This window comes from Antennarius striatus, chromosome 9 (assembly GCF_040054535.1).
Source record: "Antennarius striatus isolate MH-2024 chromosome 9, ASM4005453v1, whole genome shotgun sequence".
NCBI classification, from domain to species: domain Eukaryota; kingdom Metazoa; phylum Chordata; class Actinopteri; order Lophiiformes; family Antennariidae; genus Antennarius; species Antennarius striatus.
In genome coordinates, this window is record NC_090784.1 from 13,910,201 (window position 1) to 13,922,783 (window position 12,583).

Sequence of the window (12,583 nt, forward strand, 5' to 3'; positions counted from 1 at the left end):
TGATTTGGCCCCTTTTTTTCTCTCAGAGATCCGATTAGAGAGAAACAGCATCGCCGCCTTCCTGCTGATGGTGAAAAACCTGATTTGTCATCATCCTGTCAATCAGGAAAGTCTCCTACAATGTCACGGGCCGAGCATCATCGGAGCCATGCTCAGCAAAGTAAGGACCCCACACTTCAATCGACCCTACTTGCTCCAACAGATAAGAACTATTTGTGTGAGGAACTGATCAGCATCAGACAGTGGACATTTGATCTTTTCCACAATGTTGCTGCTCTGTATTGAATCTGTATGTTGCTGATGAAATCATTGTTGTTGTTGTTGTTGTTTTTGGGTTTTGTTTTGTTTTGTTTTTTTTCAAAAAGACCCCAATACTTGTTTCTCTTTCTGGGAAAGATTATGTACAATTCACTAGATTGTGTGGTCTGTCTGACTGAGAACAAAAGAAATCTGCTATAAAATTTTTAAATGTCTGCATCAGTCCACTAGATCTTGGCTTGGGGTCTGGAGGGTGGCTGGTTCAAGACCAGTATGGACCAGAAATTGTGAGCTGTTAGCTAGAGTGTGCCAGTTCACCTCCTAAGCACTGCTTGAGCACCCCTGAGCAAGGCAACTAACTCCACAAGCTGCTTGTAGGGCGCTATGTGGCTGCCCTTCTTCGACCATCTCTCTCTCCCCAACTTGTGTGTGTGTGTGTGTGTGTGTGTGTGTGTGTGTGTGTGTGTGTGTGTGTGTGTGTGTGTGTGTGTGTGTGCTCTAGCTTGTGGAATATGTATAAAGGAGAGACAAAAAATAAAAATTTCCCCCAGGGATCATTATAGTATACAAAAAAAAAGAATGTGATCTCAAAATATTCATGCAATTTGAAGCCAAATGAAAATACTGTATTTAAATTGTATAGAAGTCCTGGACATCACAGTGAATTGTGATGCACCATGACTCCTGTTTTTGATAATTCTTTATATTTCTTAGTTACTTCTAAACTTAATAGATGGGAATCTCTGATGGTTGCAGTTGCTCAGGGTTTGCACTGCAGAGACATACTTTCTGTCTGACAGGATATGTTGAAACACATGACATTAAGGTGGAGCATCCTGAAAGGAAACTATGTCCCAATACTGATGTGCGGTGGTCAGGTTAGACAGTGGTGAAGACAAAAAGACTTATACAATGTACATTTTCGTCTTTACCACTTCTATTTGTAGAATGAAAGATCCTTCAACACAAACACATGCTCTTCTCTGGGCCTCCTTTTCTGCAGGTTCCTGGCAGCATGATGGACATGAATGTTTTAATGGCGTTGCAGCTGCTGCTCGAACAGGTTTTCAATGAGGGCAACAGTCTTCTTCTGCAGCAACTCTATCAATACCTGCTCTTTGATTTCCGCATCTGGACTAAAAGCCACTTTGCTGTTTGTCTGGGTAAGGCATCAGCATCTGTTGTGTTGCTCAGCTAAGAACCTGCAAGCCTTTGGTGCAACATTCCATATTGGTTTGACATTTTAAATATTGGTTTGATAGGAAATAGCAACCTTTGTTTTGTTTCTCCTCAAGCTCATGTGCAGTACCTGTCTTCTGTAATAAAGAAAGGCAAGCAGCGCATGAAAAGGAAGTATGGGGTCCAGTATATTCTGGATGCCATTCGCACATTCTACAGGTAAGCATTTCACTCCCACAGTATGGTTCCATATTAAGGCAGTAAAGATGTCCACCAATGTGTATGTTAAGAGCATGTGAAGCATGTTTAACCAAAATTACAGTCATGTGGTTGTGAAAGTTACGCATTTTGAGTCTGTTTGTATTCAAACCGTGATTCATTCCTCCTCATAAGAAGATAATTTGTGCATTTATTGCTGTGTGTCATTGATCAGTGTGGAGAAAGATGGCAGCTCTCTGCCCGATGAAAAGCAGACCATTCAGACTTCTCTGTTCGCCTTACTGAAAGACTTCCTGAAGTCTCCCACACCAGAGGAGCTTCATAGTGTCCTCGCCTTCATTCTGTCTGTAGGAGAGGAGCAACAGGTATGTTCATCTGTTTCTTTAGGGAGTTTGATTGTGTTCTCATTTGACCTTTCCAGCCTAATATTTCACTCCTTATCTCCCCTGATCGTCAACACTCTTCTATTTTTTTTGTACCTCTATATATCAGAAATACTCTTCTGACCACTTAAGACTTCACCCTCCCTAATCCATATTTCTTAGTACTTTATCTTGGTTCCTCTCTTCTCTTGATCAGGCAGTGAGGGCTTTGGATGTCCTGTATGAACTCCTGAGGAGCAGCCCCCCTCGTGAGCAGGTACAGGCAGTGCTTCTGGAGTGGGGGGTGGAGCAGCTGTACTGCTTGCTGCTCACTTCAAACTTCGGAGATGAAGTCAGAGAGAGAGTCTTCAGGGTGAGACCAACCAACAGGACCTCCTCTTCACTTACTTTACTTGTCACTTCAGTGTTTTTGCTACAAACACGGAAAAAATCTCTCAATTTCCCTTTAATTTCACAGGTTTTATACAAAATCCTCAAAAGTGAGAGAGTGTCTGAACGCAACAAGCAACGCGTTAAACTGAAGGATTTCGGATATCTTGGCCTGGTGTGTTTCCTAGATGACATTCCAGTAACCATGACGACTGTTCGATGTCTATACGAGCAGGTCCTTGCTACAGGTAATGTTGGAACAGCAGTCCCTTCAAGTAATCATGACCTGGGTGTCTGAAAGCAGCTTAACTTACTGTATATTTTCTTAAACTGTGTGCTTAATTTATCACAAGTTATTCCAGAAATGATTGTAGGGAATGTTACGTCTCATTTAATTCCCTTTTGAGGAAAGTCAGAGAGTAAGGAAGAAAGTTGATGAGCAGGATTAAGTTAAATAAAACTTCCTTGACATTCCTTCACTTTTTGTGAACATTCCTTCCTGAGTCACATCAGGTAACTATTGGTGGTGGTTGATCCATGAGGAAGACAAAAACTCAGACAATGTTGTGGTTTTGATTGAGGGGCCCTTACCAGCAGAAATTACGTCCGTAACATGCGTTTCGCTGCATCAGAAAGTGTCATAGTAATTTTAGCAAAGTTTGTGAACTACGGTATATTCATGGTAGAAAGCAAAAAATAGATTTCCAAGGACTTCAAAATGAACTTGGCTGCTGCCCCACAGATTCCAGCCCCAACTTCAGAGACCTCCTGGCTGTGGTCAGTTTGTCCCATCGAGCTGAGCTCACCGTCCGATTAGATGTGTGTCGGAAGGTCAGTCTGCTCAGATCATTTAATTCTACTGAAGCTATCACAGTCTAACATTTGAGAAATGCAGCTCAAAGCCTGCTTATCAGTAATAAATACACACTTTTTGTTCCTCCTGATGTGACCCCAGCTGTTTCACCTGATTTACTCCAATGAGGATTACGTGAAGCAGCTTGCGAGGCAACCTGGCTGGCAAGACATCCTGACTAAGCTGTATGTGAAGGAATCCTACGGGTCCCAAGCCAACAGCATCACAGGCTCCAGCAACCACAGCTCATTTGAAGCCGGCTACCGGCCAGCGTTACGCAGGGAACAAGCCCTGGTCATAGATGAAGCAAAAGTAGACCTCTTCCTGAGCTACCGCAGCTCGCAAGACATTGAGGATGAGGAGGAGGATGAAAGTGGTCAGCGGGACATCTCTGAGGGATTCTCTGACTTATCTCAGTCGCCTCCTTACAAAAACTATAATAGCCACCTTGAATTCAAGTCGTTTGATTCAGTGGATCAGGAGAGCCACTCCTCCTCCATCTCCAATGCAGTTGACATCACCTCGTTTCGTCCAGATGAGGAGGGGAGAGACTACCATCCCCTCTCCCCCTTTGCATCACCCTTTGACTTAGACCTAGGATGTATGGGGGATACTGGAACACACACTCCTGCTGGTAGTCTCACCAACACACCATCTCCTTTGGAGAATTTTAAATCCTTTCCACCTCAAAGACCCAGGAAGAGCTCCAGTCTGTCCAATGTGCTTGATGACACCAGCTATGGGACAGACCCTCCTCCTGGAGATACCATCTCCAATACGTCCAACCCACAGGTATGACTTCCTCCTCAAGTCATGTTTGACTTAACGCTAAACTTTTCTTTGTCATGTTTTGGATTTGAAGTATCTTTTTTTATTCCTTTGGGGCTGAATTTTTCTAATAGCAAACCCCAGAGGAGGAGCTGTGCAACTTGCTAACTAACATCGTCTTCTCCGTGCTCTGGAGCCGTAATGGGGCTGAAGCAGGAGAGGATGTGGTGTGGAGAGAGCGAGGACAGGTGTTTTCTGTTCTTACCAAACTGGGCTCTTCCTGCCAACTGGTCCGCCCTCCTGATGACATCAAACGCAGGTCAGCACTAATTATTTCAAAAGTATTTCAACAGAAACAATCTATGCATTGAACGTGTTGCATTTAAGAGGTGATGTATTCAAAGTCTGTTTGCCTCTCTGTGTGTGTCAGTCTGTTGGAGATGATGCTGGAGTCGTCTCTCTCAGATCTGAGGGACGCCCAGGGAGTGACTCTGCCTTTCTGCCCCAGTCTGGTGCGGCTGCTCAGGCTGCTGCAGGACTTCCTGTTTGCTGAGGGTACAGACAACCACACATTATGGAGTGAAAAGGTAAATCACTTATCCCGCCTTTAGTACCACTTTCAAATCCTGTTTGAGCTTTTAGTATTTCCATGTCTGTGGACGGTTTGTTGAAAGGAACAAAACTTGGACATCAAGGTTTTTTAATTGCCCAATGTTTGCGTTTTATGATCTAGAAGATAGAAACCATGAATCTATGTCTTTATCTAGATTCATGTGTCCCATTGTTCCACCAAGTTAAATTAAATCTGTTGAGTTGCAAAAAAACAAAAGCTTTGTGCACTTTTGAAGGAGGTGACTTACATTAATGCATTACATGCATCTGCTTCTTCATCCACACGCACTCCATCATTTGTAAATTTCTACCGTGACACATGCCTCACCGTCGCACGCAGTTTCAAGATAATTTACCAAGTAGTTTGTGTAATTGACGCACAAGTCCTATCTTGCAAAAGGTAGAACAAATCCTGGATGTCCTTAATTTTCTGTCTCCAATCCTTGATTTAGTGGGGGTTTTCCTGTCCGACACGCTTCCCTCCTTCAAGTTTCATGAAAATCCATCATGAAACTTGCTGACAGTCAAACAATTCAACAAATGAGCACCACTGAAAACATGAACTCCTTGGTGGATAATATAAACCAAACCAAAAGTAACAGATGCTATTTCAGCAGCCCAGTGAGACATAAGATATCACATTTCACTATATTTATGTACTTCATCATACATGCTTTCAATAATTAGCTTTACTTTTTACTATACATAGCAGCAAGTGGATGAAAGAAAAACACTCTACAATGATTCAGCTCTGATCTAACAAACAGAAGATATACAGAATGCATCATCACCATTATTGATATGATTAATAAACAAGACATTTGAGTGCTGGGCTCTTGGCTCCTGGGTGTGTCCATTTTTGTCTCTGTTTACTCCATGAGAAATGCTCCTGTTCGGTTTTATTAGAGGCTAGGTGTAGATAGAAGGGGATTATTCTTTAAAATATAAGCTAAGCTATGTGGAATGCATTTGAAAGGCTTTAGGTTGATGTAGATCAAGAGTTGTGCAAAAACGGGTCCAGCCTTTTTATTGCATTCTTTGTTGACTCAGAGGTTATTATTGTATTGCAGATATTTGAGGGGGTGGTGAACCTGCTGGACAAGCTGAAGGCCTGGCACAGCACCCCCGGCAGCCCTGGGAACACTGAACTGAAGGAAATGGCCCAGATTGGCCTACGTATCATCACTGGATACATCCAGCAGCAGCACTCACCAGTGAGCCGCACACACAACTCGTCTAGTCGAACATGCCAAGATTAAATGTTGAATATTTCTCACAGTGTATGTGTTTCACAACCCAAACACCTGTGAGACTGAACGTTGTAGAAAATAAATTCTAAGGGGTTCACACTGTTTATTCAACGTGATAAGGACATCAAGATAAAGTCAGTTGAGATAAAACAACCCTACTGACTGGGAAATACCAGCACAGTCATTCCTATAAGGGAGTGGACTGTATGAAATAGCAGCTCTTGTCACAGTTATGACTGCAGCTCTAGCTGTGGGATTATGGTTTAGAGCGAGTGCCCATAAATAAACTGACCTTATGGCCCTCAATCATATACTGCTGACTGTGTTCTCCAAAGTCTTCAAATACATTTTTCAAAATATCCTGTTTGAAATCAGTTGAATTAATCATTTTGATGTCACATCTGTGGGTCACATTGAACTAAAGCCTGCTGCGGTTTAAGTTGAGCGACTACGATATAAAGAAAAAGTAACAGTTCGATTAAGTAATGTACAGTATTTAAATAATTGTAAGCTGGCTGATTTACATTCTTCCACAGGAACAGAGTATAATATGTAGTATCATAAAACACATAATTCCATGTTGCTTTATATCTCTACTCCATCAGAGGGATCTATCATACAGTTTACGTCCACCTTTCATCAGCTGCTTAATTTCTTTCAAATTTTATGATTACTGATTACACAGATCGACCTATTAGAAAAATTAATTTACAGTCCCAACACAGCGTGAGCTTGTTTATTTCTGAGACTTTTGAAGAAATTCACAACACTTCACAATGAAGTAAAATTCTTATGTGTAAAGAAAAATTTTTTAAATTTGATTTTCATATTTCTTCAAGTAAATTATCTGAACCATTTTTCCACCACGGATTAAAACCACCTCCAGAAAGCCTACTTCTTTGTTGATGTTAAGGTGGACTGGAACATTTCTATATTTTACTAACTATTAATAACTATTACCGATCTGCTATTGATATGTCTTACTAGCGTCTCAGTCCTAAAAGCTGAACACCTCATTCGCCTCCTGCTCCTCCTCAGGTGTTTGAGATGGCCTATCTGAAGCTCCACAGCCTTCTCCAGACTGTCCTTTGCCTCAGCTGGGAGGAGGTCTGTTTCCTGCTTGGGCAGCTTGGCGCCCACCTGTGGCCAGGAGGGGTAATGGATGGCACTAACTATGGTCATCCGGAGGCCTTCCCCCACCTGGTGCCCATCGTCAGGACGCTGCTCGACCAGCACGCCGACCCCATCACCCTCCAAAGCCTATTACCCAATCTGCCCATCACCAACGGAAGCACCACCTTCGCCCAGGACCTGAAGGCTTATTGCCACACAGTGGAGTGGCAGGGCTTCTACCGCCATCAGGTCAGTGTTGTGTCTCACAAAGAGCTTTTGAAAATAGTAGTAATTTATCTTATGTTTAAGGAATCTGGAGAGCCTGCTTTCCGGTGTTTGGTGTGACTGCAGAGGTATAATCAAACTTCATCTCTCTGATACTGTCAGCTCTGTTTCTTTGCTGCTTCACATTCCTGCCTCCTGGTTTGAACAATTTATCTCATGGTTGGTTACAGAGAAATGTAATCCACATTTTACAACATTTTATCAGTTTAGACAGTAGAGAAACAACCCAAAGCTCTATTTAGTGCTCCTTAGTTGACCTTGAATGTATTTTAAGCGGGAGCCAGTGTATACTCAGACTTGGAACAGAGATATTTTATGGATGGATGCCAGGCAGGCTAACCACTGGCTGAGAGGTGGATTTATCACTACTCTGTGTGACATTGCATGTTCATAAATCTGTTGTGTTTAGATTTGTTCTGTATACGGATCCAGCAATACTTTAATCAGTGTGGCACAACTTTGGCTGTCATGGCAACTTTTAAATTTGACTCATTGTTATTTCACAAGTGTGTGTCTCAATGTGTTTAATGTTTAGTGTATGTATTTGTTTTAAATTAATGTACGGGGTCATTCTGTAAGTTCTTTTTTTTTTCCAACCAGCTTTATTTTTGAGCATAAAATGATGAGACAGTACAGTACAAGGAAAGCAAAAAAAGTCATACGTATACGGTAAATTTTGAAAGTACACTAGACATTCAAATATTCATTTGAATACAATGCCTCAGTAAGGAGGAACAATTAAAGGAACGGGGAAGTGTGTTTTAATTCCATAATTCTTGTTTTTTCAGTGAAGATAGGCTGTTTTTTTTTCTTCTCTAGACTATTAGATTCAATTGCAACTTTGCAAGAAAGAGTTTTAATTTCTTGAGTTGTGTGTGTGTGCGTGGCTGTGTACTGTATATGTGTGTTAACATCCTACTGAAAATCCTAAGGTTCAACCCACCATGGAGCAATATGAGCTGGACACATTTGGGAGGATCCATGACATCATGTCAAATTTCTGGAATTCCTGCTTCGACGACCTGATGAGTACAGCCTTCAAACGGGATAAGGACCGATCTGACAGCAAGTCCAAGTTCCAGGTTCAAAAAAATTTCTGGTTTTGTGCAGAAAACATTTTCCTATAACAGTTAATCAAAATACAAGCATGGTCTGTCACATTATGTAAGAGATGTTTGTGTGAAAGCAGGAAGTGATCGTGGACCCCTACCTGAAGCGAGTCAGAAGTGAGAACAGCAGGTATGTCAGCTGGCAGAAGCAGAGCTCCAGCCAGATGGGGGCAGTGTGGCAGCACTGGAGAGCTCTCCGCCGGCTTCTGACCAGCGAGAGGGGAGCATGGGCCAGCAGGTAATAATCATACATAATGACATTGTCATTTAATACTACTGAGAAGATCTATAAATCTGTTTTTTTGCGCAAAATAAACATTTGAACGAAAATAAAAACATTTATTGATTTATTAATGTCTGCATGCTGAATTTCTGCCATTTTTTACTTATTTTGCATTTGATAGAGTTCAACCAGAGGTGAAATTAAAATTATCAATTGCTGAGACCTATTCCAAGATGCGTCTCAAACTTGTGCCCAACTACAACTACGATCCTCACAGTGAGGCCAGTGCGCAAAGGGACAACATGGGTATGTAACTGGGTGTAAACATTATATTTTATTGTGCAAAGAAAGCATCGAAGACGTTCTTGTTTTTGTTTGACCTTTAGGAGCTGACAGCCCTCGTAGCTCTGAAACACTTCCATTAGCTGTTGCAAAGGAAGCCAAAGTAAGCGATATGGAGGACGATCAGTTAGGAGAGGAGGATGTTGTCTTTTTGGATGACAAGTGAGTCTATGATTTGCTTAATTTTTTTATCAGAAGCTGCAGTTTACACCTACACTATTAACCCATTTTATTTTAAACAGATTAATCACACCAGTTTTGAGCATTAGTTTTACCAAATGGGCCATAACGTTTTTGGTAGGCCTTTGAATTTTATGTCTATGCACGGAAGAAGGTTTAACATTTTCACACACTGTCAGGGTGGAAGGAGAGGATGAGAACCAGAAAGAAAAGCTGGTCCTGTCTGAAGACTGTGAGCTCATCACCATTGTGGCAGTTGTCCCAGGTCGTCTGGAGGTTACCACACACCATCTTTACTTCTATGATGGCAGCAGTGAGAAAGAAGAGACAGAGGAAGGTAAGAGAATATGTGATGATGATCATTAGAGGTGATGATCAGAGGATCTGTCACACATGTAAATAATTTCTGCATCTTTAGGAATCGGGTTTGATTTCAAGAGGCCTTTGTCTCAGCTCAGAGAAGTCCATCTGAGGCGGTACAACCTGCGGCGGTCCGCTCTGGAACTGTTCTTCATAGATCAGACCCATTACTTCATCAACTTCAAAAAGAAAGTGAGGCTCAGTTCTACGGTCCTTTTAAATTAAAATACTGTATGAACACATATAGTAAATTGTGTTGGCTCACAGCAAATATGTACCGGGTTTGATTCTTTTCTCTGTGGAGTTTACGAATATACTGTGTGTGTGTTTGTGTGTGTGTGTGTGTGTGTGTGCGTGTGCATGTGCGCGCGCGCTCACATACACACACGCATAAACTTTCCTTACGTCTTGCCTTTCAGGTACGGAACAAAGTCTACTCCAGAATCCTGGGGCTGCGGCCTCCCAACCTTTTTTATTTTGGCTCTCGCTCGCCCCAAGAGCTGCTAAAGTCATCTGGACTTACACAGGTATTTATTTTTGAAAAATGTGTATAACACTTAATAACTTAATTAATAACACTTAATCAATAAAATTTGTGCTGTGCTCCTTAGAAATGGGTTTGCAGAGAAATTTCCAATTTTGAGTATCTGATGCAACTGAACACCATCGCAGGACGCACGTATAACGACCTGTCACAGTATCCTGTGGTGCGTCCCTCCATCTCCCCTGACTGTGTTAATTATCTGTGATGCTTTCTTTTGAAAAGATGATCACTTCAAGTGTCGGGTGGCATCATGATGAGATTGTTTTTTCCTTCAGTTCCCCTGGGTCTTGTGTGACTATACATCTCCCATTTTAAACCTGGAGGACCCTGAAGTTTTCAGAGACTTGTCCAAACCCATCGGCGTAGTCAACCCAAGGCACGCACAGAATGTCCGAGAAAAGTAAGATTCAAGGATGTATCTTCTTTTTTTTTTTTAATAGGGGAAAACATTCAAAAACATCACTCTGATTCTTCTATCAATAAACCATTTGTGTTTTTGTTGCTAGATTTGAGAGCTTTGAGGACCCAACAGGCACCACTGACAAATTCCACTATGGCACACACTATTCTAATGCAGCGGGCGTCATGCACTACATGATCCGCATGGAGCCATTCACAACTCTTCACATCCAGCTGCAGAGTGGCAGGTGGGAACTGCAACGACATACTGAGATAATGAGTTCCTGGACATCCTGTGGTGTTTTATTGACGCGTGTTGTCGTCGTTCAGGTTCGATTGTGCAGACAGGCAGTTCCACTCTGTGGCGGCAGCCTGGCAGGCTCGCATGGAGAGTCCAGCTGATGTCAAAGAGCTGATCCCAGAGTTCTTCTACTTCCCAGAATTCCTTCAAAACATGAACGGTGAGGGAGATCTGCAAATTGAAAGCAAACTGGTTTTATTGACTGAAGCTAAGGTCTTAGGTGTAATGTTATTGATTTATGATTATTTGCTTAGTAATAGAACCTAGTGCGTCACTGCCGTGTGGTTTTTGCAGGGTTTGATCTGGGAAGATTGCAAATATCTCAGGAGTCAGTGACAGACGTTCTCTTGCCTCGCTGGGCCACATCAAGAGAGGACTTCATCCGAAAACACAGGAAAGCATTGGTGAGCCTCCAAAAACATCCAGAGGATTGATATTAATACAGCTGTTTAAGATGACGACAACTTACATCTTTAATTCTAGGAATGTGAGCATGTGTCCAGTCACCTCCATGAGTGGATCGATCTGATCTTTGGTTATAAGCAGAGAGGTGAAGAGGCAGTAAAAGCCCTCAATGTCTTCTACTACTGCACTTATGAGGGTAAGTTAACACTTAAATTCACAAGTAATGACTGAAACCTGCTACTTTTCCTTTAAAATCACTTCCTCTGCTCCTCGAGACCCATGTTCAGGTTTTATGTATAAATGGTTTTTCTTTATTACTGTTAAATCTTGTGCTGCGTTTCAGGTGCTGTAGATTTGGATGCAATCGCTAATGAGACCGAGCGTAAAGCCCTGGAAGGCATCATCAGCAACTTTGGGCAAACCCCATGTCAGCTCCTCAAGGTAGACAGACCACAGTCACACTAACATACACTTAGTATGAATTAACCCCATTAGCAACCCAGTACAGTTCGTTTCTGTTTCTGAAATTCCAATCTCCAACCAGGAACCTCATCCTCCTCGCATGTCAGCTGAGGGTACATCGAGGCGACAGGCTCGCCTGGATACTGTGCCCCTGAATATCTTTGAACAGCTTACAAAGCTCCGGCCGTTTGTAGAGGTGGGTTCATCCTGTCACGATAAAATAACAGTAATAGCTTAATTTATGACGTTGTGTGTGCATTTATTCATATGTGGGTTGCTACAGGTGGTCAGTGACGGACTTCCTCTGGTCCAGGCGGTGGTGCCAAAGAACCAGAATCGCTCCTTCATCATTCAGGGTTCAGATATGCTGGTAAGGTTCATTTGGACACGTTAACGACTCTCAATACAACAACAGGCACTCATTGATTTTAAATCACTGAATTTCACAGGTGACTGTGAGTTCTAACGGGTTAATAGGGACACACAGCTGGTTGCCGTACGACAAAAACATCGCCAACTACTTCACCTTCACCAAGGATCCGACCATGACTAATCCCAAGTGAGTGGAAAAATGTACAATTATGTGAATCCAATTATCAAGTCGAATCAGAAAACTATGTCCCTGTTCAATTTATTAATTTGTGCCTTCAGCATTTACCTAATAATAACACAACACAACACAGTAATGCTTATGTCTGTTAGAGGACATGTATTTGTTGGTGCTGAATGTTGCCTTATGTTTTCCTGTACTTGAAAGAATAAAAGCTTTCCTGACAGTTAAATGGAAGCCTACAGTGTGTCCGGCTGTATTTGAAACTTCAAAGTCTTTAATTGATTGAAATCTGGTTTAGAATATCTTCTTTAAACAGACGATGAACATGGGTCACATAAACAGGAAATAAAACACCATGAAATCAAGTTGAGTGCTGTGCTTCATGAAAGTTTCAGTCATAACAATTTAACGGGCTT

At 42.0% G+C, this 12,583-nt stretch overlaps 1 protein-coding gene across 3 annotated transcripts in view; it reads left to right on the forward strand.

The window, feature by feature from the left end:
* The window catches only part of nbeal2 (neurobeachin-like 2), a 32,371-nt gene that overhangs the window by 16,454 nt on the left and 3,334 nt on the right, over nucleotides 1-12,583 (forward strand). For all 3 annotated transcript variants that reach the window (XM_068323201.1, XM_068323203.1, XM_068323202.1), the window contains 29 exons: nucleotides 27-160; nucleotides 1,262-1,421; nucleotides 1,554-1,656; nucleotides 1,871-2,021; nucleotides 2,236-2,391; nucleotides 2,497-2,656; nucleotides 3,151-3,239; nucleotides 3,364-4,053; nucleotides 4,164-4,348; nucleotides 4,460-4,616; nucleotides 5,712-5,855; nucleotides 6,930-7,253; nucleotides 8,222-8,371; nucleotides 8,479-8,636; nucleotides 8,803-8,927; nucleotides 9,008-9,125; nucleotides 9,323-9,480; nucleotides 9,562-9,695; nucleotides 9,923-10,030; nucleotides 10,115-10,210; nucleotides 10,323-10,447; nucleotides 10,554-10,694; nucleotides 10,777-10,907; nucleotides 11,042-11,151; nucleotides 11,231-11,348; nucleotides 11,496-11,593; nucleotides 11,697-11,810; nucleotides 11,898-11,984; nucleotides 12,064-12,173. In XM_068323201.1, the coding sequence (XP_068179302.1) occupies nucleotides 27-160; nucleotides 1,262-1,421; nucleotides 1,554-1,656; nucleotides 1,871-2,021; nucleotides 2,236-2,391; nucleotides 2,497-2,656; nucleotides 3,151-3,239; nucleotides 3,364-4,053; nucleotides 4,164-4,348; nucleotides 4,460-4,616; nucleotides 5,712-5,855; nucleotides 6,930-7,253; nucleotides 8,222-8,371; nucleotides 8,479-8,636; nucleotides 8,803-8,927; nucleotides 9,008-9,125; nucleotides 9,323-9,480; nucleotides 9,562-9,695; nucleotides 9,923-10,030; nucleotides 10,115-10,210; nucleotides 10,323-10,447; nucleotides 10,554-10,694; nucleotides 10,777-10,907; nucleotides 11,042-11,151; nucleotides 11,231-11,348; nucleotides 11,496-11,593; nucleotides 11,697-11,810; nucleotides 11,898-11,984; nucleotides 12,064-12,173 (4,534 nt within the window). The remainder of the gene's footprint in view (nucleotides 1-26; nucleotides 161-1,261; nucleotides 1,422-1,553; nucleotides 1,657-1,870; nucleotides 2,022-2,235; nucleotides 2,392-2,496; nucleotides 2,657-3,150; nucleotides 3,240-3,363; nucleotides 4,054-4,163; nucleotides 4,349-4,459; nucleotides 4,617-5,711; nucleotides 5,856-6,929; nucleotides 7,254-8,221; nucleotides 8,372-8,478; nucleotides 8,637-8,802; nucleotides 8,928-9,007; nucleotides 9,126-9,322; nucleotides 9,481-9,561; nucleotides 9,696-9,922; nucleotides 10,031-10,114; nucleotides 10,211-10,322; nucleotides 10,448-10,553; nucleotides 10,695-10,776; nucleotides 10,908-11,041; nucleotides 11,152-11,230; nucleotides 11,349-11,495; nucleotides 11,594-11,696; nucleotides 11,811-11,897; nucleotides 11,985-12,063; nucleotides 12,174-12,583) is intronic.